The sequence below is a fragment of the Budorcas taxicolor genome, chromosome 10 (genome assembly GCF_023091745.1).
Source record: "Budorcas taxicolor isolate Tak-1 chromosome 10, Takin1.1, whole genome shotgun sequence".
Classification (NCBI taxonomy): Eukaryota; Metazoa; Chordata; class Mammalia; order Artiodactyla; family Bovidae; genus Budorcas; species Budorcas taxicolor.
Genome location: NC_068919.1, coordinates 59,696,975 through 59,724,011, shown reverse-complemented (window position 1 = coordinate 59,724,011; position 27,037 = coordinate 59,696,975). Strand labels below are relative to the sequence as shown.

The 27,037-nt window shown below is 39.8% G+C and overlaps 1 protein-coding gene across 1 annotated transcript in view; it reads right to left on the bottom strand.

Moving 5' to 3' along the window:
- Positions 1-872: 872 nt before the first annotated feature.
- The window catches only part of SHC4 (SHC adaptor protein 4), a 129,180-nt gene continuing 103,015 nt past the window's right edge, over positions 873-27,037 (bottom strand). Inside the window, exons 8-12 of the mRNA XM_052646541.1 lie at positions 25,844-26,015; positions 23,757-23,817; positions 17,091-17,270; positions 2,194-2,447; positions 873-1,028 (exon numbers count right to left, since the gene is read on the bottom strand). Of these exons, the coding sequence (XP_052502501.1) occupies positions 873-1,028; positions 2,194-2,447; positions 17,091-17,270; positions 23,757-23,817; positions 25,844-26,015 (823 nt within the window). The remainder of the gene's footprint in view (positions 1,029-2,193; positions 2,448-17,090; positions 17,271-23,756; positions 23,818-25,843; positions 26,016-27,037) is intronic.

The window sequence follows — 27,037 nt, the reverse complement described above, 5'->3', positions numbered from 1 at the left end:
AACCAATATGGAGACTGACCATGAAGAACTGGTTTGTCATTTTTTAAAATCCATGCACTCATGAGCTCTTTTGGGGAGTTGGGAGAGTGAGGGGAGAGGGAAGAAGAGAGAAATGCAATGAAACCAGAAATGACTGATACATTTGGCTTCTTTAGCTTGTCATAAACATATGACAAACCGTCCAAATAGCGAAGATTGAGAAATACTAGGCCAAAGAATCTGGGCTCCAACCTTTTAACTAGCAAATGGGACAGGCCAATGAAACAGACCAGTGCTTTCAGTGGCCTTTCATTTGATTCCACTGGCATAGACACAGTCCAAATTCAATGTCAAATTTATTTTAACATTGCAGTGAAAATGCTGCTAAATAGAAAATAAAGTCAGTAACTATTAAGCAAATTGCTTCTGATTTTTATAACAAGGAAAAACTCTTTTGGCAAATGGTTCTATAGTTATAGAATATGAAGACATTTGGAACTTATTTCCCCAATATGAAAATGTCCCCAAATTATCAAGTTGAAAGGCACATACCACTGCCCCAGCAGTTCATTCAAGTTGTCTTTAGCATGTAAAATTTAATTGTGCTTTTAGCTTGTTATCAACACAATATGGCCTTACAAAGTGACATCCGTGCATATGTATAATTTCTTTTCAAATGGACACATCCTCTTCCCCTTCTCTGATTTTCACTCTCTGAAGATCAATTTTTGTTAGTTCTTTGTTTTATAAAGGACCTAGTCCATGATGGTCTCAGAAAGATACACTTTACAGTTTGTGCTCTAATGTACCTAGAAACCAAACTGGAGTTATCTTTGTGTCCTAATACAAAGTGAACTTTCCTGAAGCATCAGTGTGATGGTACTCCCAAATGGTCATTTGTTGGAATGCAAAAGTCCTGGATTATTATCTTTTCTCACTGGTTGTTTAAGGCTTACTTCACTTCCAGAAGAGATGATTGGCAAACTATTATCCATGTGATATCGGATAAGGTGGCCAACATTATCAAATACATGATCCTTGGTCCGCACCTTGAAAAGGAAATACAAATGTATTAGGCAAAATCATAACAGTTCTTCTGAAAGGGATAAACAACCACAGGGTAAAAGCAGACATATCCTTGAATGAGATAACTGGCTGAACAAAGAAAAGTAAAGGTACTTTTCAATTCTGTATCCTTTAGTAAACTATTTTCTCATTCCCAATTATCTTTTTAAAGAAACTGTCATTCCCAGTTAGGAAAATGGTAAACACTTGTCACCTAATCCAAATTTGCAACCAACTTCTTTGCCATGTTACTTTCTGATACAGTCCCTATTTGTATAAATATTTGTGTCATAAAAGTATGACCACCTCTGCTGTCTTTGGGTTAGCATGGCATATCTTTATTTATCCTTTCACTTTCAGCCTATATGTGTCCTTAAATCTAAATTGAGTCTCCTATAAATAGCATACATATAGTTGGATCTTATCTATTCAGCTATCCATCCAGCTATTCTGCATCTTTTGTTTGGGAAATTTAATCCATTTATGTTTAAAGTAATTGTTTATAGAGAAGGACTTACTATTTTGTTCATTTTTCTTGTCCTGGCTCATTTCTGTCTACAGGCACCCTCTGCTCTAGCCATACTTCTTTTGGTTTAATATTATTCTACCGCGCTGTTTGCTCCTGTGATCCTTCCCTATGCTCCAAATGTCCACCTTTAAAATGTCTGGCCTCTTTCAAGGTTCATCGTACATGTCAGATGCTGCAAAAAAGCCTTCTCAGTCAGCCTCAACCAAAGCACCCCTCTATCCTGAGAAATACCATAATGCTTTGGCTGAACTACTCTTATGCTATTCATTCTTAATTAAGCATCTGTTTTATGAAATTGCAAGCACCCTGAAAGTAAAGTCTCTGTGTGATACTCAGCAAGTTAACTGCGAATCCCTGAACTTCTATGCAGTAGGTATCCGTTTAATTCACTGAATTGCATTAAGAAGGGCAGAGAGAGGCTGCCCTTTAAGTGATCTGCTAGGGTGACTCCCACTCAAGCTCCTCCACTAGCCTCTATTTACCACTTCCTGCTCCAGCTGGAGCATTCAAGACAAAGTAAACCCTTAACCTTAAACACTCTTCAGTATCAGGTTGTAGACCTATCATTCAGGGCAACCTGAGTCACAAGACTGTGAAACTGTAGTGCGGGTCAATGATACCTTGCCTTCAGGATCCACCAGGAGAAGATGTTTTGCCTGGCCTCCCTGTAGCCCACTCAGCACATACTGGCCAGGAGATGTTGCACTCTCTCGAACTAAAAAGTCCCCATCCTTCACCAAAAGGCTCTCTGCCGCTTTCCTGCTCAGCTTGCCATGGTAGCAGTCTTCATTCCGCAGCTGCTGCTTAATGTGTGGCAAAGAATGTGAGCTGGCAGGCTGCGCCGTGGCACCTGGCTGAACAGTTTCTGGTGCCGCTGAAGTCAAAAAACAGAGATACCACCAAGTTACCTCCTCATCCATCCTTTCATTCATTCATTCAGAAAATATAACTTGAGGCCCTACTGTGTGCCAGGTACTTTTTAAATAGTGCTATTTCTAGAACAATTGGGGTTTTTGTTTCCAGAACTTCCAATGGGCTCTAATTTAATGGTAGATCCAAACATTGCCTTTGGCTTCTGTTACAGGGAGAGGCTTGCCCAGGTGCATGAGTTTTCCTTTCAAATGAGAAATGGGACTGACTCATGAGAACTGCTTTCATAAGTGCAGAGAGAGGCTCTTTATGTCCCAAGGGCTGTAGGTTAAGGAGAAAGAGGTTTATGCTGTACCTGGATTATAGATAACTTCTAAAACATTCCCCGATGCTTTGAAAATGCCTACAGTAACTTGGGCTATGCTCACTTTTAGCATCTAGCTTCTTCCTTTAATCCAAATTACCAATGTCTTTTTGAGATGCTTCTCTCCATAAACTTTAAAGCTATGCTAAAGCTCACAGCATTCCTATTAAATGACCACTCTGCTGTTTTTGTAATTCACCTGCCTGGACAAAGCAGAATTGATCAAGTAGAAGAAGGTAAAACATCAGGGAGGTATGGTCTGAGGCAAGGCCCCATGGCTCTACAGAATAAATGCTATCCAAAGTTGAGAGCCAGGGGAATTAAGAAGGTACATTCAGGTAGCCCGTTTACAGTATTACTGGTATTCACAGTAATAACAACTATTATGTAGTTCCCATTTATTAAGTATGATAGATACTGCTCAATGCTTTACATATATTATCCTCAAAATCAGACAGGAAGGAAATGGATCTTTAAAAAGATTAAATGACTTACTCAAAGTCACAATGCTAATATACTGTAGTTCTGGGATTTGAAATGAGATCTATCATCAGAGCCCAGGTTCTTAATCACCACACTCTAAGACCCTTGGTTTAGGTGAGAAAATCTTTTCATTTTCAAAACTGGTCCAACCACTCTACAAAGGTCTCTAAGTAGATAGCAAGGCCATCAGGATGACATACATCTCCAGAAGCAATAACACAAAATTCTTAGGTCTGAATCCAGATAAAAATTGTCTGTTTATTTTGTTGGCCACGCTGCACAGCATGTAAGATCTTAGTTCCCTGACCTTAATCAAACCCAGGCCCCCTGCAGTGGAAGGGCAGAGTCCTAACCACTGGACTTCCAGGGGATTCCCAAAAGTTGTATGTTTAATATAGTAAATTTACTAGGAAAATAACCACAGAAATCAGATTTTGTCTTTAAGTGCAAAGGATCTTTCGCATAGAAGCCAGATTTCTCTTTATAAATGCAAAGGAATATTTATATACCCTTACGCAAGGGTCTCACAAACGAGAAATCTTCTTGACTTTAAGTTTTACAAGTTACATAAGACAAGTGCCCTGTGGACATAATCCAGTCTCCTGTTAATACATTATAGGTTTTTCCCTACTGAAGAACATCTCTCTGTAGATCACATTTTCAACACAGTATTCACGAATACATCTTTTTGAAAATGTCTTTAGTCTGTATCTAATGGCTAAAGATATTCTTCTCTACAAACAATCAGGCTCTATCTATTGTTAGCAGAAAAAAAGACTGAAGTAATGTGTCCAGATTTGATGAATAATATTTGTAGTTGGCCTTAGCATTGCCTGCTTTCAGGCATAATAGACAACTTCTGATGAGTAGCTGGGTGTGTGTTTGTATAAGCAAGTGATACAGTGTTATGTGAGTGTGAGGGAGATGCATACACAGTGTGTTTAGGCACACACATCTTAGTGCATGATGGCGTTGGTTTATTCTGAGATTGTGGAGTGCTCTCGGACAAGGACAAAACAAAAGAAAAACAGACATTATATCATCTCAAAAAGAGACAATAGATCATGGGTCAGCCTGAGGATACGGACATTATTTTCCTAACATAGTTTCCCAAATTATTACAATTTCAATCATCCAAACGTTTGTTAAAAATATAACTTTTCTAAAAGTTATAAAAGAAAAAGGATAAAAGTGATACCACGCAAATATAAAGGACCATAAGAGACTACTCTAAACAATTATATGCCAACAAATTGGATAACTTAGAAAAAATGGATAGATTCCTGAAAACATACAACCCATCAAGCCTGAATCATGAAGAAATAAAAAATTTGAACAGAGGAATTACTAGCAAGAAAATTGAACAGCTAATCAAAACCATCCAACAAAAAGAGTCCACAACCAGATGGCTTCACTAGCGAATTCTACCAAACATTTAAAGAGTAATTAATGTCAATTCTCCTCAATCCCATCCAAAAAATAGGAAGGGACATTTCCAAACTCATTTTACAAGGCCAGCATTACTCTTAATACTAAAACCAAACAAGGACACCACAAGAATAGAAAATTACAGGCCAATATCACTGATGAATATAGATGTAAGAATCCTAAAGAAATACTAACACACAAAAATCAACAATAAATTTAAAAAATCAAGTGGGATTTATTTCAGGTATAAAGAGAGTTCAACATCCACAAATCAATGTGACACACCACATTAATGAAAGATAAAAACCATATGATCACCTCAATAGAGGCAGATAAGGCATTTGACAAAATTCAATATCCATTCTGATAAAAAAAACTCTCAACAAAGTCAGTATAGAGGCAACGTACATCAACATAGTAAAGGCCATATAAGTCCATAGCTAACATCATACTTAATGGTAAAAAGCTCAAAGCTTTTCCTGTAAGATCAGGAACAAGGATGCCCATTCTCACTACTTTTATTCAACATATTATTGGACATCCTAACCAGAGCAATCAGGCAACAAAAAAAATGCATCCAAATCAGAAAGGAAGACGTAAAACTGTCTTATTTGCAGGTGACATTATATACAGAAAACAATAAAAACTCCACCAGAAATAAAACTACTAGAATAAATTCAGTAAAATTACAGAATACAAATTAATACACAAAAATTCGTTTCATTTCTATACACTAAAAGGAACCAGAGATCAAATTGCCAATATCCGCTGGATCATGGAAAAAGCAAGAGAGTTCCAGAAAAACATCTATTTCTGCTTTATTGACTATGCCAAAGCCTTTGACTGTGTGGATCACAATAAACTGTGGAAAATTCTGAAAAAGATGGCAATACCAGACCACCTGACCTGCCTCTTGAGAAACCTGTATGCAGGTCAGGAAGCAACAGTTAGAACTGGACATGGAACAACAGACTGGTTCCAAATAGGAAAAGGAGTACGTCAAGGCTGTATATTGTTACTGTGCTTATTTAACTGATATGCATAGTACATCATGAGAAACACTGGACTGGAAGAGCACAGGCTGGACTCAAGATTGCCAGGAGAAATATCAATAACTTCAGATATGCAGATGACACCACCCTTATGGCAGGAAGTGAAGAACTAAGGAGCCTCCTGATGAAAGTGAAAGTGGAGAGTGAAAAAGTTGGCTTCAAGCTCAACATTCAGAAAACTAAGATCATGGCATCCGGTCCCATCACTTCATGGCAAATAGATGGGGAAACAGTGGCTGACTTTATTTTGGGGAGCTCCAAAATCACTGCAGATGGTGATTGCAGCCATGAAACTAAAAAGACACTTACTCCTTGGAAGGAAAGTTATGACCAACCTAGACAGCATGTTAAAAAGCAGAGACTTTACTTTGTCAACAAAGGTCCGTCTAGTCAAGGCTATGGTTTTTCCAGTAGTCATGTATAGATGTGAGAGTTGGACTATAAAGAAAGCTGACTGCAGAAGAATTGATGCTTTTGAATTGTGGTTTGGGAGAAGACCCTTGAGAGTCCCTTGGACCGCAAGGAGATCCAACCAGTCCATCCTAAAGACCGGTACTGTGTATTCATTGGAAGGACTGATGTTGAAGTTGAAACTCCAATACTCTGACCACCTGATACAAAGAGCTGACTCATTTGAAAGGACCCTGATGCTGGGAAAGATTGAAGGCAGGAGGAAAAGAGGATGACAGAGGATGAGATGGTTGGATGGCATCACCAACTCAATGGACATGAGTTTGGGTAAATTTCGGGAGTTGGTGATGGACAGGGAGGCCTGGCATGCTGCGGTTCATGGGGTGACAAAGAGTCGGACAGGACTGAGCAACTGACCTGAACTATATAATAGCTATATTATATATACTAATAGCTATATAATAAGCTATTATATAGAGAAATTAGGAAAACAATCCCATTTACAATAACATCGTAAAGAAAAAGATACTTAAGAATAAATTTAACCAAGGAAGTGAAAGATCTGTACACTGAAAACTATGACATTGATTGAAAAAAAACTGAAGACACCAACAAATGGAAAGAAATTCTGGGCTCTATAATTAGAAGAATATTTTTTAAATGTGCATACTACCCAAAGCAATCTACGAATTCAACAGAATCCTTTATCAAAATTTCATTTTTTTTTTATTTAGAGAATACTTCATTAGTTTCTGTAATCAAACCCATGTAGATAAGACCTTACATATTTAATACAGTGTGTTACCCCTGTACAAATGGAAAAAATTATGTTTAACGTTTCTAGACCAATATGGCTGTTAATTTCTGTACAATGCCAACCCAACACGGTACAACTGGGATACTTTTTCCAAAGTTGACAGCACAGCTAAAGTTTCCAAAAATTCAAATTATATATATATGTGTATATATATATATTTATTTATTTATATAAAAAGACCAATAGCAGTATGTTATGCATCAATAGCAGCAACAGCTTTTCCAAGTTCTGCAGTCATGTGAACAAAATTATAGAGACATCCAGCACACTCCATTAAAAAAAAAAAAAGTAAAAAAACAAAACCTCAGAAAACAGCAAAGTTCTGTTACTGTTGTGGTACCTGGCACCATTTTTTTTTTTTAATTACATTTCTCAATCATCATCTGGAAAGAAACATTCTAGAATAACGTCATTAAAAAGAGATCTGATAAAGCACGGTCACTACTACATATCATAGAGCAGGTACAAGATATTTTACATTCACAGAGGTATGATACAGTACTGTCCTACATCTAGAATGCTAGAGGATATAATTTAAAAGGCATTATTTGAGACTTGATTCTACTTTTCCGGCAGAGGGCCCAAAGGATGGTTATGACACAGCTCTGGTACAGAAACGCACCTTCTTAGACAGGATTTCCCTCCTTTATTGGCATAGTTCTAGGCACTGCTCTTCATGAACATCAGCTAAAAACCGTTTAAAAAAATAAACAAAAACCAATGGGATTTTTTTCACACAATTCCCCAAATTTGTACGGAACCACAAAAGATCTCAAATAACCAAAGCAATCTTGTGAAAGATGGATAAAGCTGAAGGCATCATGTGTTCTGATTTCAAACTATATTACAAAGCTGGAAGGTCCCCTGGAGAAGGGAATGGCAACCCACTCCAGTATTCATGCCTGGAGAATCCCATGTCAGAAGAGCCTGACAGTCCACTGGGTCACAGAGAGTCAAACACAACTGAGCAACACTAACAACACAGTAGTCAAAATAGTATGGTATTGGCATAAAAGCAGACACATAGATCAACGGGACAAAACAGAGAGACAATAAATAAATCTATACATACAGGGTCAATTAATTTCCAACGAAAGAGCCAAAAACACACAACAGGGACAGGATAGTTTCTTTAATAAACGGCGCGGGAAAACTGGACAACCACATGCAAGAGAATCAAACTGGATGCCTACCTTGTACCACTCACAATAATCAACTCAAAATGGATTAAAGAATTTTGCACCTAGTTTTATGTCCCTGGATATGTTCCAGTGTCTCCTAGTTCATACTCTATGATAACTTGAATAGAATTTGTATCCTACTGTTGTGTGAAAATTATATAAATCTTAATTATGTTGAATTGGTTCACGGTGCTTTTCAGGCCTACCATATCCTTCTACTTTTCTGTATATTCATTCTGTTAATTTTTGAGAGTTTGATATTGAAACTCCAATTAAAAATCTTAATTTATGTAGTTTAAAAATTGTAATATATAGTGGAACCATATGGAACTTTGTTCTATATTTTCCAAATCTCCTGTAAATGTGTCATCATACTTTCGTAATTTAAAAAGTAAAAAAGAAAGAGAAAAAAATGGATTAAATACGTGAACATAAAACCTGAGACCATAAAACTCTGAGAAGAAAACAAGGGGTAAGCTCCTTGACATCAATCTTGGCAATGGTGTTTGGATTTGACACCAAAAACAAGGGCACCAAAAGCAAAAACAAACAAGTGGAACTACTTCAGACCAAAAGTCTGCACAGTAAAGGAAACCATCAAAGAAAAGGCAACCTACAAAATGGAAAAAATATTTGCAAATGATCTATCTGATGAATTAATATCCAAAATATATGAACACATGCAACTCAACATCAAAAAATAAACAATCTGATTTAAAAATGGGTAGAGAAACTGAATAGACATCTTTCCAAAGAAAACACACAAATGGCCAACAGATACATGTAAAGGTGCTCAACACCGCTAATCGTTAAGAATATGCAAATTAAACCACAATGAAATATCACCTCACACTGGTTAGAATGGCTATCATCAAAAAGACAAGAGATAAGTGTTGATGAGAAAAGAGAACATTTGTGCACTGCTGGTGCAAATGAATATAAACTGATGCAGCCATGTGGAAAATAGTATGGAGGTTCTTCAAAAACAATTTTTTTAAAAAAACTGTCATATGATCTAGCAATTCTACTTTTTGGTATATATCTGAAGGAAATGAAATCATTATCTCAAAGAGATATCTATATCCCCATGTGCACTGCAGCATTATTTACAATATCCAAGACATGGAAATAACCCTAAGTATTCCACTGGCAGATGAACAGATGAAGTAAATACACAGTGGGGCATTATTCAGCCATAAAAAAGAAGGAAGTCTTGCCAACTGCAACAAGGGTAGACCTCGAAGGCATTATGCTAAATGGAATAACACAGAGAAAGACAGACACTATGTAATCTGACTTATATGTGAAATCCCAAAAAACAGAACTCACAGAAACAGAAAACAGATTGATGACTGCCAGAAGCAGAGAGTGAAGGATGGGGGAAATGGTAAAAAAGGTTAGTTATCTTACAGTATGTAAGACAAAGGAAAAACTACATGTCTATAAAGATACATTACAAAGCCACAGTAATTCACACATAGTAATCAATAAAACAGTAAACAGTAAGTGGGCAATATAAAAAGCAGAAGAAAGGCCCAGAAAGAGATTCCCATATATAGGAGGAATCTAGTAAAATGGAGAGTGGCATTAGAAAAAGGGAAGATTGTTTAGTTAACGTAGTTTGGAAAATTAGATCACCTACATAAAAGTAAGCTAGATCCCTATGTCTCATAGAAAATAGAAAGTTTAGGTGAAATAAATAATTAATTTGGAAATACAACTACAAAGGCAGTAGAAAAAAACATAGTACAAGCTAGATAAAGAGGAGAAAATTTTTAAAGAATAGAAGGAAGATATAATAAAGCTAAAAATGGAAGTCAATGAAACAGAAAGCAAAAAATTAAATACAACCTGATTCCTTTGGAAAGAGCAATTAATAAATCTCAAAACTGATCAAGAAAAAAGAACACAGAAATTACAAGTAACAGGAAAGAGAGAAGGCATGCTTCAGGCAATAAAAGGACAGTGAAGGAGTATTTTAAGAAATTTCATGTGGAATTGACTCTAAATCAACAGAGTGAAATCGTACTAAGTTTTTAAGGAAGTTACATTGCAAAAGAAATCATAGTCCCTTTTAGCATATGGCTTTTTGCCCTCTAAAGCAAACTCCAATCTCTCAAGTCCACATCAACAGGAAATAAGCAGCACAAGTGGTGAAACCCCAAGAAAGGCACTTTATCCCATATCCTTATCCCACATCTACTTCAGATGGACATGTGAAGGATGCTAGCAGCAACAGCCCAGATGACAGTGGACATGGAGATTCCTTCTGTAATGCTGGGCCAGTCCACGCAAACCTACTTCTCTCTCCACTTCTAGCTCAGGGAGTCTTCACAGTCACTGCCTGGCAGGATTTGGTAATCACTACGGAGCAGCCATTTACCGCCTGAGCTCCCAGGACTCTGTCTGCAATGCAGGAGACCCGGGCTCGATCCCTGGGCTGGGAAGATCCCCTGGAAAAGGGCTTGGCAACCTACTCTAGTATTCTTGCCTGGAGAATCCCATGGACAGAGCAACCTGGTGGGCTACAGGTCCAGAGGGTCACAAAGAGCTGGACATGACCGAAGCGACCTTTTCTTTTTAATGGACCAGTGACTGCTGTGTGTTTTATTTGCTTCCCTTCTGGGAATGTGGATTTTTACTGTGGCTATTCTTATTTCTCTTATTCCTTAATTTTGGATGTGGAAGGGGGCAGACAACTTGACAAATAGGATCCCCATCCAGTCTTGACTGAGAGGACTTCACCATCACCCACATGTCACAGACTTTAGGCAGGATATTGTAATTATTTGCTGTATTTGCAAGGTCAAATGTTCTGTGTGAAAATAAGAGAGTGGCAGAAAGGTGTGCTGTGGCAGGGACAGTTAATTGTGTATCAATATTTATTCTCCCTTTCATTACATTATGGAATTCCTTATTTTTTAGCTGAGCACATGGCCACCCAGCTAGAGTAACATGAAGCTAGGTATGGGCCCATGTCTAAGTTCTGCCAATGGCAGGTTAAGAACAAATGATGTCTGCCACTTCTGGGTCACGCCCTTCTTTACTTCCCACTGGTTGAATACAGATGTGATGGTGAGAGTCTGAGCTCTTAGACTAAAGATGGAGGAACTTAGACCAAAGCGAAGTTCTTAGACCAGAGATGGAAGCCAGTGTCCAGATTGGCAAAGCTGTTCTACAAGTCCACTATCTATCTTTGGGGCCAGTGGGTAAAATAAATAAACTTCAGTCCTTTTTATACTATAGGATTTAAGGGTGGTTTTTTCTTATGGCAGCCAAGACTGAAAATAATAAAAAATAAACAGTCTCAGTACGAATGATTTCCTTCTGCCTTGTTTGATCAGAATAAAGATTATGTCAGAGCTTTTCCAATAGCAGTATGACAGGATGCACTGAGGAGCCCTGAAGGCATTTTTAAGATATAATAGGTTCTTGTCTCTGGATTTGTTTTTGGTTTGTTTTACTGAACTAATTAGTAACTAATCTGGGCAAGGAAGGCTAAGTATGCCTAAAGAAGCTAAAGAGAATTCTTGAGGAAGGAAGGAAAGAAACAGTGGGAAACATTATAGAGGAAATGTTAAAAGGTGTATTTAAGACATTCTGCACAAAATTATGTATAAAGTTATCCTACTCCATCGTACTGTGGTGGTGGTTTAGTCGCTAATATATGTCCAGCTCTTGTGACCCCATGACCTGTAGCCTGCCAGGCTCCTCTGTCCATGGGATTTTCCAGGCAATAATACTGGAGTGGATTGCCATTTATTTCTCCAGGGGCTCTTCCCAATCCAGGGACTGAACTCAGGTTTCCTGTACTGTAGGCAGATTCTTTATCAACTGAGCTACCAAGAAAGGCCCACTCCGTCTTACTAGATTTTCTTAAATCAACATTATTTACACATTTGGAGTTAAATTTTTTTTTTGGAGGGAGTGATGATATGCTGAAATTAACCTCAAGAAGGTAGCAAGACGGCCAGGAGGGCTATGGTATATTAAATTCTCAACGGAAATAAAGAGTGAGAGAGGACCAGAGACCTAAATTATTAAACATGTTGCCACAAAGGTAGGGAGAGGGAAAAAGGATGAAAAAGAGAAAGGGACTGGAATCAATGAAAACACATTCTGACATTACAATTTTGGACGGAACAAACCTTATTTACTTTCAACTAATGATAGGAATGTTGTTATGGATTAATTTTGCCTTTCAAATTATTGAACTGCCTATGAAAAAGGCCAAGTTTCTTTGCTTGAGCTGTAAATGACGGAATATCCCAGATCACCTAATTTGGACCACTCACTAAATGTATTTTCTGATAAAACACTGAGTGTATGCTTGTATAAAGTTACTTTCAAAACCTTAGGTCCAGAAACTTTTTTCAAAACACTGTCCCTCTAATAAGACTTCCCTGGTGGTGCAGTGGGTTAAGCCTCTGCCCTTCCAATGCAGGGGGCATGGGTTTGATCCCTGGTCGGGGAAGTTCCACATGCCATGCGTTGTGGACAAAAATAAGAACACTGTCCCTCTAATATGTGTTACGTTATCCACACAGGCTACTCAACATTAAACAGTTAAACTCACTGCAGAAAGCTGAACTCATTGCATATCCCATGACTCATGGCACAAGATGCCCTCTGTGGTGGACATGGAAATGCACTACCCAGCTCCCCCTTCAAGGAAGGACCAAGTACCCCAAGTACCCCAGATCCCTTCAGGGTCTCCCTCAGCTGCAGAGAGCTGTTTTCCCAATGGCCTGCACTCCCTCATGGCCCCACAGCTAAAGACTGAGGTAGTGGGGCTAAAAGGCCCTGCCCTTGGGCCCAGCATGAAACAACACTCATGGGCCTCCGTCCTCTCTACAGTTGGCTGAGGTTTTGTCAGGCCTGCCTGGGTGCGCCACCTCTCCCTCTGCCCAAGCCTGCTTTCTTACCCTCCATTCCTGTACTGATCACAATAAAGATCCTGCATGTCCAGCTCCATCTCAGAGTCTGCTTCCAGAGAACCCAAATGGGTTCTTTCACTGCCAAGAGTGATCTTGGAGAACTTGCAAGAAGATAGCTCACTTGCCACCTGGATGGTAATGAAAACCTTTGTCTCATTCTAGAGAGTTAAGGTGGTCTAGTGAAGCCCAGCCTCAGCAAAATTTCCTTTCAAATTCCATTCTGTTATTGCAGCCACATTATGTGAAAAGTTACCCTTGGCAGTCTAGAGCTACTTCCTGGGCTAGTGAAAGAACTTTCTCAGTGATTGGTTCTTCATCTTTGGAGTGAGCCAAATTTGACACCAAGTTAATCTCTGAGTCCAATAAGCTTCAGTTTTATGAAAAGCATTTTTTTTAAATTTTTCAGCTGATTATGGGCTTTTGACTTGTTTTGCTTTTATTTATTTATGCCCCTCTTTATAGACTTATCCCTGGAAGCAATCTGGCAGGAAAATGATGTTTGTCTTACTGTATTTAACTCATAGTACACAGTTGAAGAAAGATGTCATCTTATTTTAGCGCTATACAGATGACTTACTAAAGGTTTTTGCAATGAATAAAATTAACATCATCACTAAACAGAACTGAAATAGAGGCCATTGTTTCTCATGCAAACAAACATGATCTCTTGGCTTTGACAATCCTTCCCTCAGGAAAAGCACACAGCAGAAAGCAAAAATTGGGAGTTGATTCAAAGTGTTTGAAAAGATGATTCAAAATCAAAGTTCTCAAACATTGAAATCCATAACATCTTTACAAAGTTCTAACCTATATTATTAACCCAAAGTCACTGGAAACGGCATCCTCCACGGTGGGCTCCATGGGCTCATCCTCACAATTTCCTTTTGAAATTTCCCCTTTACCAGAAATTTCAACATTTTTTTCAAAACCTTCTTGTGAGATTTTGATGGCTGAAACTGTAAAGGTCGGCACCTTATGGTATACTGAGGACAACATGTTTGATTCATGACAGGTTTGTACACATATTTCCCACTTCTTCGCCATCCTCGGTCTATGAGATCCTGATAATGCTGCACAGTCATTGAATGTGCCCACATGCCTCCAAAGGTGAGCTGCAAAGGAATCTTGTGACATTACCAGATGGTCAACATTGAAATCAGATTGATTATATTCTATGCAGCCAAAGATGGAGAAGCTCTATACAGTCAACAAAAACAAGACCAGGAGCTGACTGTGGCTCAGATCATGAACTCCTTATTACCAAATTCAGACTCAAATTGAAGAAAGTAGGGAAAATCGCTAGACCATTCAGGTATGACCTAAATCAAATCCCTTATGATTATACAGTGGTAGTGAGAAATAGATTTAAGGGCCTAGATCTGATAGATAGAGTGCCTGATGAACTATGGAATGAGGTTCGTGACATTGTACAGGACACAGGGATCAAGACCATCCCCATAGAAAAGAAATGCAAAAAAGCAAAATGGCTGTCTGGGGAGGCCTTACAAATAACTGTGTAAGAGAAGGGAGGTGAAAAGCAAAGGAGAAAAGGAAAGATATAGGCATCTAAATGCAGAGTTCCAAAGAATAGCAAGAAGAGATAAGAAAGCCTTCTTCAGCAATCAACGCAAAGAAATAGAGGAAAACAACAGATTGGGAAAGACTAGAGATCTCTTCAAGAAAATTAGAGATACCAAGGGAACATTTCATGCAAAGATGGGCTCAATAAAGGACAGAAATGGTAGCGACCTAACAGAAGCAGAAGATATTAAGAAGAGGTGGCAAGAATACACAGAAGAACTGTACAAAAAAGATCTTCACGACCCAGATAATCATGATGGTGTGATCACTGATCTAGAACCAGACATCTTAGAATGTGAAGTGAAGTGGGCCTTAGAAAGCATCACTACGAACAAAGCTAGTGGAGGTGATGGAATTCCAATTGAGCTGTTTCAAATTCTGAAAGATGATGCTGTGAAAGTGCTGCACTCAATATGCCAGCAAATTTGGAAAACTCAGCAGTGGCCACAGTACTGGAAAAGGTCAGTTTTCATTCCAATCCCAAAGAAAGGCAATGCCAAAGAATGCTCAAACTATCACACAATTGCACTCATCTCACATGCTAGTAAAGTAGTGCTCAAAATTCTCCAAGCCAGGCTTCAGCAATACATGAACCATGAACTCCCTGATCTTCAAGCTGGTTTTAGAAAAGGCAGAGGAACCAGAGATCAAATTGGCAACATCTGCTGGATCATGGAAAAAGCAAGAGAGTTCCAGAAAAACATCTATTTCTGCTTTATTGACTATGCCAAAGCCTTTGACTGTGTGGATCACAATAAGCTGTGGAAAATTCTGAAAGAGATGGGAATACCAGACCACCTGACCTGCCTCCTGAGAAATCTGTATGCAGGTCAGGAAGCAACAGTTAGAGCTGGACATGGAACAACAGACTGGTTCCAAATAGGAAAAGGAGTGCGTCAAGGCTGTATATTGTCAACCTGCTTATTTAACTTATATGCAGAGTACATCATGATAAACGCTGGATTGGAAGAAACACAAGCTGCAATCAAGATTGCCGGGAGAAATATCAATAACCTCAGATATGCAGATGACACCACCCTTATGGCAGAAACTGAGGAGGAGCTAAAAAGCCTCTTGATGAAAGTGAAAGAGAAGAGCGAAAAAGTTGACCTAAAGCTCAACATTCAGAAAACGAAGATCATGGCATCCGGTCCCATCACTTCATGGCAAATAGATGGGGAAACAGTGGAAACAGTGTCAGACTTTATTTTTGGGGGCTCCAGAATCACTGCAGATGGTGATTGCAGCCATGAAATTAAAAGACGCTTACTCCTTGGAAGAAAAGTTAGGACCAACCTTGATAGCACATTCAAAAGCAGAGACATTACTTTGCCAACTAAGGTCCGTCTAGTCAAGGCTATGGTTTTTCCAGTAGTCATGTATGGATGTAAAAGTTGGACTGTGAAGAAGGCTGAGTGCCGAAGAATTGAGGCTTTTGAACTGTGGTGTTGGAAAAGACTCTTGAGAGTCCCTTAGACTGCAAGGAGATCCAACCAGTCCATTCTGAAGGGGATCAACCCTGGGATTTCTTTGGAAGGAATGATGCTGAAGCTGAAACTCCAGTACTTTGGCCACCTCATGAGAAGAGTTGACTCATTGGAAAAAACTCTGATGCTGGGAGGGATTGGGGGCAGGAGGAGAAGGGGACGACAGAGGATGAGATGACTGGATGGCATCACGGACTCGACGGACATGAGTCTGAGTGAACTCCGGGAGATGGTGATGAACAGGGAGGCCGGGCGCGCTGCGATTCATGGGGTCGCAGACAGTCAGACACGACTGAGTGACTGAACTGAACTGAATTGAACCTATATTAACTGTGATGAAGGAGGGATTGAGATAACAAAGAATTCTTTTAACTCCCTGAAAAATGAGGCTAAGGAAATAGCATTTGAAAAATGAGAGACAGTGAACTAAATAGTGGCACCCAAAAGATATGCTCAAGTCCTGACTCCTGCTACCTGCAAATGTGACCTAATTAGCAAAAGGGGTCCTTGCAGATGTAATGAATTTAAGGATCACTAGATGAGGTCTTCCTGGATTTCTGGCCCACCTATAAGGGAAAGGCGCTGTTCTGTAACAGAAAAGAAAGGGAGCCTTGAGACATGGGGGTAAGGCCAATGAAGAGTGAAGCAGAGATTAGAGTGGCATGTCTCAAGACAAGGAACCCCAAGAATTGCTGGCAGCCACCAGAAGCTAGGAGACGGGCATCAAACCAATTGTCCTCCAGAACCACAGGACGAGCCAAGCCAACCCGGCTGCCATCTTGATTTAGGACTTCTGGCCTCCATCACTGTGACAGAACACATCGCTCTGATTCTAAGACACCCAGTTTAATGGTAATTTGTTACAGCAGCACAGGAAACTAATAGAAGCAAAGAGCAGCCACTTACTCTCCTGGTGGCACGGGCTCTCCAGTGGGTGAGGTGAGCTTTGATTTCCAGCAGGGCCAAGTGTGCTTCGAAGAGCCTGCGTATTGATGTAGCAGGGGTCATCGAAAAGATCCCCTCGACAAGAGTGCTTCATCAGTGACGCCTCTCGCTGGGACAGCACCCCTCTCTTGTGTGCATTACCTGTAGTGAGTAAAGATCACTGTATGGTGTTTTTGCTTTGTGAACAATAAATAAAATCATGGCTGAGTCCAGCACTAACAGGAAGGGAAAAGCCACACCCATGCCATGCAAGGAATGAATATTAACTTGGAGATCTGACCTGTAAAAATAAAATAACAACCAGTCTTTGAGGGAAAGCATCCTTTCTTGGCCTCCCTGCCCCTCCCCGCCTGTCCCTCAGCTGACCCTTTGCTTCAACAGCAGACAAACCAGGAAAATGTGAAGGAGAAACAGCCAGGGGGATAGGGGTGGGGGGGATGGGAAGCTAACTGTCCAAGCTAACAGCACAAACCCACAAATGACACTGCTCAGAGTTGTAGCCCTGGAACCAAGAAAACTGCACATACCATATGGAACTTGAATATCTACTATTTATTTAAACAGCTTTTCAAAAGACTCATTACTTAATTTTAAATTATTAACCATGAGAAGTCTTTCTTCCCTCTTTGCCAAAGTTTGTTTCACCAAGCTCAGCCCTGCACCAGCTGCTGCTGTTCATTCTGTCATCTAATGGAAAGAACTCGCCCCTCAGGTTAGCTCCTCCTTTCCCTTACTCTGCTTTCTCCCCTCCGTCCTATTTAATACTTGTGGCCAAAATGATCTTTCTACAACTGAAAATCTGATCCTATTTCTCAGAAGTTTAAAAACATATTCACTGCTTCCCACTGCTCTTGGGATACAACTCAGACTCTTCAACAAGCCAGACCCTGCTCCAGGGCGCCCAACTGCCCTAGCACCCTAGGCCTCCTATTTCTGCCCCTGCTCACACTGGCCTTCCTGCAAAATAATCCCCACCATAAGGCCATCTTCTATGACATGCCCTTCCCTCTCCTTCTCCATCACCCTCATCCTTCGGTAAGCTCAGTTTAAACATGTCTTTCTCAAGAGTGCATTCTCTGACCTTCTCAGACTAGACTATGTCTCTCTGTTTCCTCTGAAGCCCGTATCACAGGAGTAATTAACCCTGTTCTGTTATTATGTTTCTTAAAATCTGTACTGCCTCTAGACTGCATGTTCCATGAAGACAGAGATCCTGTCTGTCTTCTTCACAGCTGCAGCCCTTGCCTCTAGCACACGCCTGGCATACACTATGACATCAACAAATAGTTACTGAATGAATGGATAATTGAACCATATTTCACTACCTGATGGCATGAAGTAATTTGTACCACTCTACTGGTCCTGTCCTGCGAATGCCAGGATAGAATGTTCTTGCTTTTCTGTTTAAACAAGTACATTTACAGCTCTGGTCATATGTATACAACATTCCCGTGAGGCTGCACCTGGAGTAGTCACATTAAGACTCCATTGTCTCACCTAAACAACATCAGTCCTTCCAGCCAATTAAACCCCTTCAGGGGACCAACCTCACACTGGACTTTGCATCTTAGTGAATAGTGCTATGATTCTTACACACAAGTATGGAAACCTAGGAACACAACAAACAAGAGAAGCCCAGTCAAGACTAAAGCCCTACCACCTGATCCTCCTTTGTTCCTGTCTGTCCAGTCCTTACCCATCACCCTGTCCCATGTCTTCTCCACACATGGGATATTCTGAGGGAGGAGTGGGATTTAACAGAGGAAGGGGCAATAGGGCACCTTGTTTCTCTGTTGCCTTTGGCAACATATGACTGTTTCTATTTGCTTAGTTAAGTGGATTTATGAATTAGGTGATCCTGTTTAAACTAAAGTTCCTTTCACAAATAGCTAAAATAATTCCACAAGTACACTTTCACAAATACTCTCACAAGTAGCTAAAAGATTACTGCAAGGAAATCAAGGATTGAAGATCATTCTTTTACTGAACGAAAGCGCCTCCTTAGCTACATTATAAGTTTATGAACAAGAATAATCTAATTAGATCAGAATTTTGGCTTCCTAACAGTTAAAATTATCAAGACTAAAATGTGGGTTTATGTCTATTTCATCTGTAATGCTCTAGATGTACCCTGGGTCTTGAGATAATTATCTAAAGATAGTATTCAGCCACTGCAATTAGCAAGATTTTTTTTTTAAATGTCTACTGCTAACTCTAACTGAAATTTTCTGTTGTTGTGTATTTTATAATACATGCATAATATGTATTGAGAACTTATGCATTATTGAATTAATATCTACTTAGGAGTGCCTGCTCAAAGAAATTTACTGAAAGTGGAATGTGATCAAAAGTGAAAAAGGTCTGCTTCTAAATTGACATGGACCTGGGTTCAGATCATCCCAGGGGCCCCTGTTACTATTTGTGCAACCCAGGGCAAGTTTCTTAACCTTTCTAAGCATCAGTTTTCATATCTGTAAAATAAGGATGCTGGATTTAAAATACATATGAAGATTAAACTAAAGAATGTGGGTGAGCACCTCACTGAGCACGATCCCCACCTTGCAGCAGGCGTTCCTCTCACTGCTCAGCTGTGGGTTTATTCACTGATGCTGGGCCTCTGCACACGATGCTTATATCTGGCTCTAACATCCTCGCCACCCATTTCTTGACCCAACTCCTATTTGTCCTTTATGATTCTGTTCTGAATCCCACTCTTCCAGGAAGCCTTCCACACTCCTCACTCCCCGTCCCCATCCCAAGCTGGGTGAGGTGCTCCTCCATAATAAACTGTAGGTCTCTGTTTATGTCTGTCCTCCCCTTAAGGCTGCAAATTCCTTGAGTCCCGAGGAGAGACTAGAACCCATTTATCCATGTATCTTCTTCATTATCAATGTCTGGTATGAAGCAGGTCAAAAGAAAAATGTCTATCAGCTGAATGAACAGATGACTGAATGTCTACCCAGTTTCTCTTTCTTAGCAAATGTGACCCTACCACATCCTGAAGACCTCAAGTTAACCTTTAGCATAGGGTGCTGACTCATCTGTCCCTCAGAGAGCACTGGCATGAGCTGAACACATTAAGTTTACCATCTCACAGGCTTACACAAAAGCACCAATGTCTATATAGTCTCTCTTAAAAAACCACCATTCCTTTTTTTCAAATGCACCATTATATCTAAGTAAGCAAAGTGGTCTTAAAAAAAAAACTCACCTCATGCCCAAATTTAAAATCTTCCTAGGGTAAAGTGTGTGGCTGACGAGAGCTGAACTACATATGCCAGGCATTATGCATTCCAAAAGTTCTTTGTGCCAAGTATTACTCTGAGAAACTATCCAATCCGCCAAAGAGAAGATTTGTGGCAGAAAATAAATACATACATAGTGTGTATACTGGAGGTACCAAAGTTTTAAAGTGAAAGCCCTTAGGGTTTGTGGGAATTTAACATCTTTTTGATTAAAAATATCAATATTTTCATTTTAACTTGAAGGCTAGGGAAACAGTATGCTATTTTGTTAATTATTTTTTTCCACAAGGGAATTTATTATTAAGGACAGGGATCTTTTATACATCTGGCAATAATATAATTAACCCCTTCAACAACAAGGAGCCTACTGCAGTACTTATTATACACCAGAATTCAAATTTTAAATCAATATTTTAATAAATAAATATATTTGAATTAAAAAGCCAAAATTTATTTAAAATATTTGAATAGGTGTCTCTCAAATGCTTACATATTAATCTCTGGGGAAAGCCATTAAAAACTGTCTATTTGCTATTTTAGCAACTCCTCTTAATTTAGAGACTGGTCATGAATTTCAGATCACTTTTAAACACATGCCCAAGTCATCACAGGCAGGCCCCAAGATAGGAACCCCTGATTTCTGGGTATCTGCGGATGAAAAGACTATCTAGTTAGGAAAGTCCTTACTGCCACAATAGGAGGGACTGATACCTGTCATGGTCCCCGCAGCAGGGGTTGAGTCCCTCGATCCCTCCATGGGCTGAGTGGCTAAGGGCTGGGGAAATGGCGTCACAGTACTCTGGTCCCCACTGGGAGTTAGAACCTGCTTTTCTAAGAAAACAATGTGGTAGCTCAGTGCTTTTCAGGTGAAGAGGATATCCAGCTGGAGGGTTTTTTTCAAACTATAAACACGATCTGTCACCTCCCCAAGATTCTGAAAAGTTCCCAGCTATGAACTGTTACATTAGGGCCACCAAAAAGGAAGACAGTGTACTGAAGCTGGATCAGTCGTAGACTACTCCACAGAGTATAACTAAAGAACAAATGCTTACAACAGAATTTCCTACTGTTGTATTGGTCATTACAAAATGTATACACAAGCTTTAGCATCGGAAACCAAAATAGCAGAACATGGTCACTTGTCTAGGAGACAGCCACCATGGCTAAAATTAATTCTATGGAAAAATAGGTTCCAGGCTCCAAATAAGTGTTTATTACAAAAGTCTGTTCTTGAGTTTCGATCTGGTAATAGATTAGGGCATGTATAAAGCATGAAAGAATAAAGGGTTACATTGTTTGTTGATTTAAAGGAGACATAAAACCAAGATAAACAGAAACAATAAATTAGATTATATGACAAGGATATACTTACAAAAAGAAAAATCTTGAGTAAAGTCGAAATAGCACTGCTCTAGGGGGAACGATACTTCAAAAATGTAAAATAAAAATCAAGGTGAGAGCTTTTGAGGGAAACAAAAGAAAACTTTGCCCCTTTTTTTCTGATGGTAGTTGTTGTGATTCAGCACATTCAACAGCATTCTAGAAAGGCTGAGGATTTTCACTTAGTGAATTCCCCTAGAAGCCAGGTGGCTGAGGTCAGAAGAGCGTGCCATGACGACTACATAATGGAGAGAAGGGAGATGAGCTGGGAAGAGACATACTGGGGTAGGGGAAAACATTCTGGAGTTCCGTAGGACTCTGTCCCAGATCCAAAACTCACCTCCGGCTCCCCCTGTACTCTCTCCCTGCAGTGATCACGGAAGCGGTCCTGGCACACAGGAATTTCAGTACTCATTTATACCTTCCTTTCCCTCCTGCTCCCTCTCCGGCTCCCTCTCAGGGCCCCCACTCACCCCCTCAGGACTTGTTTGGTTGCCACTTCCATAAGGAGACCCTCTCTAGTCCTCCAGATTAAGTTAGGTTTCCCTGTTATTTGTTCCTGCAGTATCCTGGGCTTTGAAATGCTCATCATATTTGTAAGCACTGGTTTAGGGTATGCCCTCTGGCACACCCTATACACCCTATCCACTGCAAGCTTCATGAAAGCCAGTTGCGTCTCCACCCCCAGCACTAGCTCAGTGCCTGACCCACAGAGATCCTGATGATCACTGAGTGCACTGTTGGATAAATGAAGAACATAGAATGAGATAAAATAGGACACGGAGCTATTTCAAAGTGACCTTCAGCACAGGTAGAAAATGGATACAACAGTACAAAGCACATGTGGTAGGCTCCTGACTATTAAATCCTAGGTTAGGAATTTCCAGAGTAAAGGAAAAAAGGAAAGAACAAAGGAATTGCAGCTCCCAGAGAACACAGGTTTAAAAATACATTTACACTTGATACTAATTTAATTTGCTTTTGGTCTTGTTATTAAGAATGCATTCAGAATTTTACGTAAGCTTAAAGAATGGCATAGTTCAGAAAGAACTCTGTTTTAAAAAATTTTAAATACTACCTAAGTTCATAACTCCTATTATTTTGCAGGGTAGAGGAAAGTGATGATCATAGCGGTACCAAAATCCTCATGTATCCCTACTGTATAAGAAATAATAAAATTAATGGATTACATTGAAAAAATTCTATAAGAAATATGCAAATACCCATGGAAGTAAGAGACTACCTTCTAGTTGGCAAGCTGCTGCTAATTTGACTCCCTAAGCGTAGTTATCCAGCTCTATCCCCCAGTGCATTATTTATAATGTCCAGTTATCTTCTACTCTAAAGCTGCAAAACTTTCCTTCCCAAAGAAATACTTTTAACAATTTATAAGAATAAAATGACCAGCAGTAGAATGTTTTAATGAAAATACATTTCCAACGTGATAGTCTATGTATGCCCTACAATCGTGTTGTGCAAGAGTTGTGCCCAACGCCAATTATCATGTGTAGTAATAAGACATTTAAGGCCCTGGCAAGTAAGGGGTGTATGAACTTCTAATTGGGACTCTCACATTTCAGATCTCTTTTTGTTCCCTTTGCCAAGCAGAAATAAAGCTTTTCTCTTAATCCTAATGGATCTGACAAGCATGAATTTTCATGTTAGCTTACTGTCTGATATTCTTTGAAGTGGAACTCCCTTGAGTTATGAGTAGAGAAATCACCTTTCCGGTGAGAGAGCTCTCATGATATTCAGAGCAGTGAAAGGCTCCTTAAAGCAGAACTGTAGTGTGGAAGAGTACACAGGAGCAAGCGAGAACCACAGCTTTCTCACTGACACACATGGCATCCTGCGCTTTTCAGAGTGTGGGAAGGCTTCTCAGAGTGTTTGGTTATATACACCTGACTTTCCCATGAAATATTTAAGAGCAAGGGCCACACACGATCACATAACATAAAAGGAATAAGAAGTGCGGCAGATAGGGAAATGCAATTGTACCTACCTATGGCCCTGCTTTGTTCCAGACAGTTCTCATACATGCTGCTGCACTTGGAGTTTCCAGGCTGTGCGAACAACAAATTGTGAAACATTTACAAACATAATATAAGTTCATAAACTTGCAAAAGACACATAAAGCTCCCAGCAGAGTTTAGTAGAAAACACCACTTTCTGACACAGGAAGTGAGATGAAGTGAGATAAAGTGAGAAAAAGAAACTGATATTTTGAATGGGAAGTATAGCCTCCTTTCCCAGTGAAATGTTTTGGAGCTGCAGAGGTGGGTCTGATTAGGGTGTGGGGGGTCATAACCGGAAGGTCTATACCCTGAGGGTTATTGCTTCTGCTTGGGAGGTCACATTCCAGGACTCAATCCAAGCTCAGCCAGAAAGTGTGATTTCCAGGACACTTGTACAAACACTGGCCATTTAGCAAACTTCTATCTAACTGTGAGTTGGCAAATTGGAGCCCTACTCTACTGAGGTGTATGCCAGACTCACTTTTCATCCTCGAAAAATCTCATGCTATCAAAGGCTTCGATTATCCATATACACATCTCTCTTCAGGAACGGTATGGGATCCACTGACACCTTTGAGAAGGGCAATATCTATGCTTTAGAAAGATTAATCCATCAGTACCAGGCAGGAGGGTTTAAGGGAATGAAACCGGAGACAGAGAAGGGGCCTTCAGGGTCACCTGAGCAAATCTGGACCAGAACTTAGAAAGATGCAATAGGAAAGATATAGGCTGAGTAGATTCAAGATATTTTCATGGTAGGATCCTAGGTCTTGAAGACTGTGTTGATATATGGCCTAAAGTGTGAGAAAACAAAAAACTGTAGATTAGTGAAAGAATAGGAATGCCATTAATAAACTTGAGCACATCAGGAGAGGAATCTGGCTTGGAGTCAAGGTACAATGCTGAGTTTAATCAGAGCTGGAAAGGCAGGTATGGCTGAAGACAAAGAAGCTGGTCGAGTGTGTACACAGGTGGCATGTCAGAGGAAAAACCAGGGCCAAGGGCAGAGCATTGGGAAGGGAGTCCATGGCAGTAAAGCAGACGCTTGGTTTCACAGGGGTGGGCATGCAAGAAAACAAGATCAAAAAAAGGTAAGCTGTAACTTCCTTTGAAATGCATCAAAAATAAGAAGCATTGATGGATGATAGCTACATAGGATGACAGGGCAAATAAAGTTATAATTATAGAATCTAGGTGGTGAGTATTCACGTGTAATTCTTTCAACTTTTTTCTATGTTTGAATATATTCGTAATAAAATTTTAGAAAACCAGAAAAAAAAAAAAGAAAAGCAGCAACTAAAGATGCAGAATGAATGACATGTGGAAATGTTTTAGAAGCTAAAAGAAGAGGTCTAAAAAAAACAGAGAAAGCCAACAGGTATCACACGCTATAGACAGATTCAAAATACTGAAGGAAATAGATTCAGCAATTAAACTGACAACCAAACAACCAAAAAACCACTGGTGAGCACTGTAAAAGAAATTTCTATCAAGCTGTCAAGCAGAGTTCAGATTTTGGAAGTGTAGTGTGGACATGAATGCAGAAATAGTGTTTTCTACAAGCCTGTGGATGGAAGGAAGATGACAGGGAGGTGGGACATTATTAGATGGGTTGGGGGAGTCCAAGGTCATCTGCAGACAGAGAGAAAGAACTGGTATACAGAGAAAAAAAATAAAGATGGAAATACAGATTGATGGACAGAACAAGGGCACAGTGCTGGTGGGAGGGAACAGGGTCGGGAGCTCGGGGGAAGGATTAGCTGTGGAGACAGTAGCTAAGGAAGAGAACCAAGGAGGACACAGGAACACTTGGGAGACAGGGAAGGATGAAGTTGAGGATTACACGTTGGACTGTCCTAGTCTTTCCAGAGAAGTGAGATGTGAGGTCACCTGCTGAGGATGAGGTTGGGGGATTAGTAGTAAAAGTTACTTAGCACAGGCTCCGACAATGATTCATTCTCTGGCTCTGTATTTATAGATCTTCTATAAACTAGCATTTGGAAATCCTCAAATTAAGCTCAATGATAGGACAGGACTGCACTGTTAGCTACAATAGCAATAAACTATTACTTACCAAATAGCACAGCTTTTCACACCGTATGGGGCAGTAAGCCATTTGGTCTGTGGCTTGAACTTTGATCCGCACATCTGAAACACCACCTGCAGGCGGCTGCTTCCCTGGGATTTCATTATAATACTCATGATCTTCTCTCTCCTCAGCATGGCCATCCACAGGCACCTCCTCGCTGTAAGGGAAAAAAGGATCCCCAAGAGGCTGGGTGGGAATTCATATGCTGTAGGGGATGCAGAGAGATCAGAATCATGCAAATCACCCTGAAAAACTTTTTGTGCTTTAAGAGTATAGCTGTGCTTAAGTGATGTCAAACATCTGGATAGAAGCAACCAGATGGCTTAATTGTTTAGCTTTCTGTAGACAATCAAAGTGGGGTGAGCCAACAAAAAGTGCCATGCGTGATGCTTTCACATCTCCTCTCAGTAATAAAATATGTACATATACATATATATATACTAACTTCCTGAATGTAAGTTGCTTTTTGTCAATCGAATAAAAACACAAAGTTTTCCTTGAATTCTTCAGCCCACTTTCACTGCAGCATTTTTGCTCAAAGAAAATTTAGATACTGAGCAGAGGGCCTGGCTCAGTTTGCTATAAACCAAGACGAGAAAAAAAAAAAAATACAAGAGCTATGGCCAGCTATCTTGTCTGCACAAATCTGGAGTATATGTGATTCATAAAGAAATATTAGAACCATATGTGGCAAGCGGGTAGATTCATGTAAGCATGCATTGTTTTTAAGAAACAGGGCAAAAAAACACAAAAAACAAAAAACAGATTTTTCTTCCAAACTGGATTTAGTCAAAGTTTCTTATGAGAAAAAAATAAATCAAGTCCATTTGGACTGAGTTGACTCCACTGACAACCCACAGCTTTGTTGGGTTCTTTACATGTCAATGAAAAGACAGCACTAAAATGCAAGAGCCACCCTAGAAAAAAATTCAACATCAAGGCCTGCTGATAGCCCCTCTTTGCCGTGCTAAACAACCTCTGAGAAGAGATCTCCAAGTCTGGTGTTTGTTGATACACAAAATGATAAATTAGGGGGGGTTCCAGAAATGCATTTACAAGTGTCCAAGAATTTTATTTCTTGGGTATGAATTCTGCAAGCCAAGGACCTCACTGCATTCCACATGTGGTGGAGTCTAAGAGGCCTGAAAGGGTTCAGCTTTCACTGTGGACTTTCTGTGC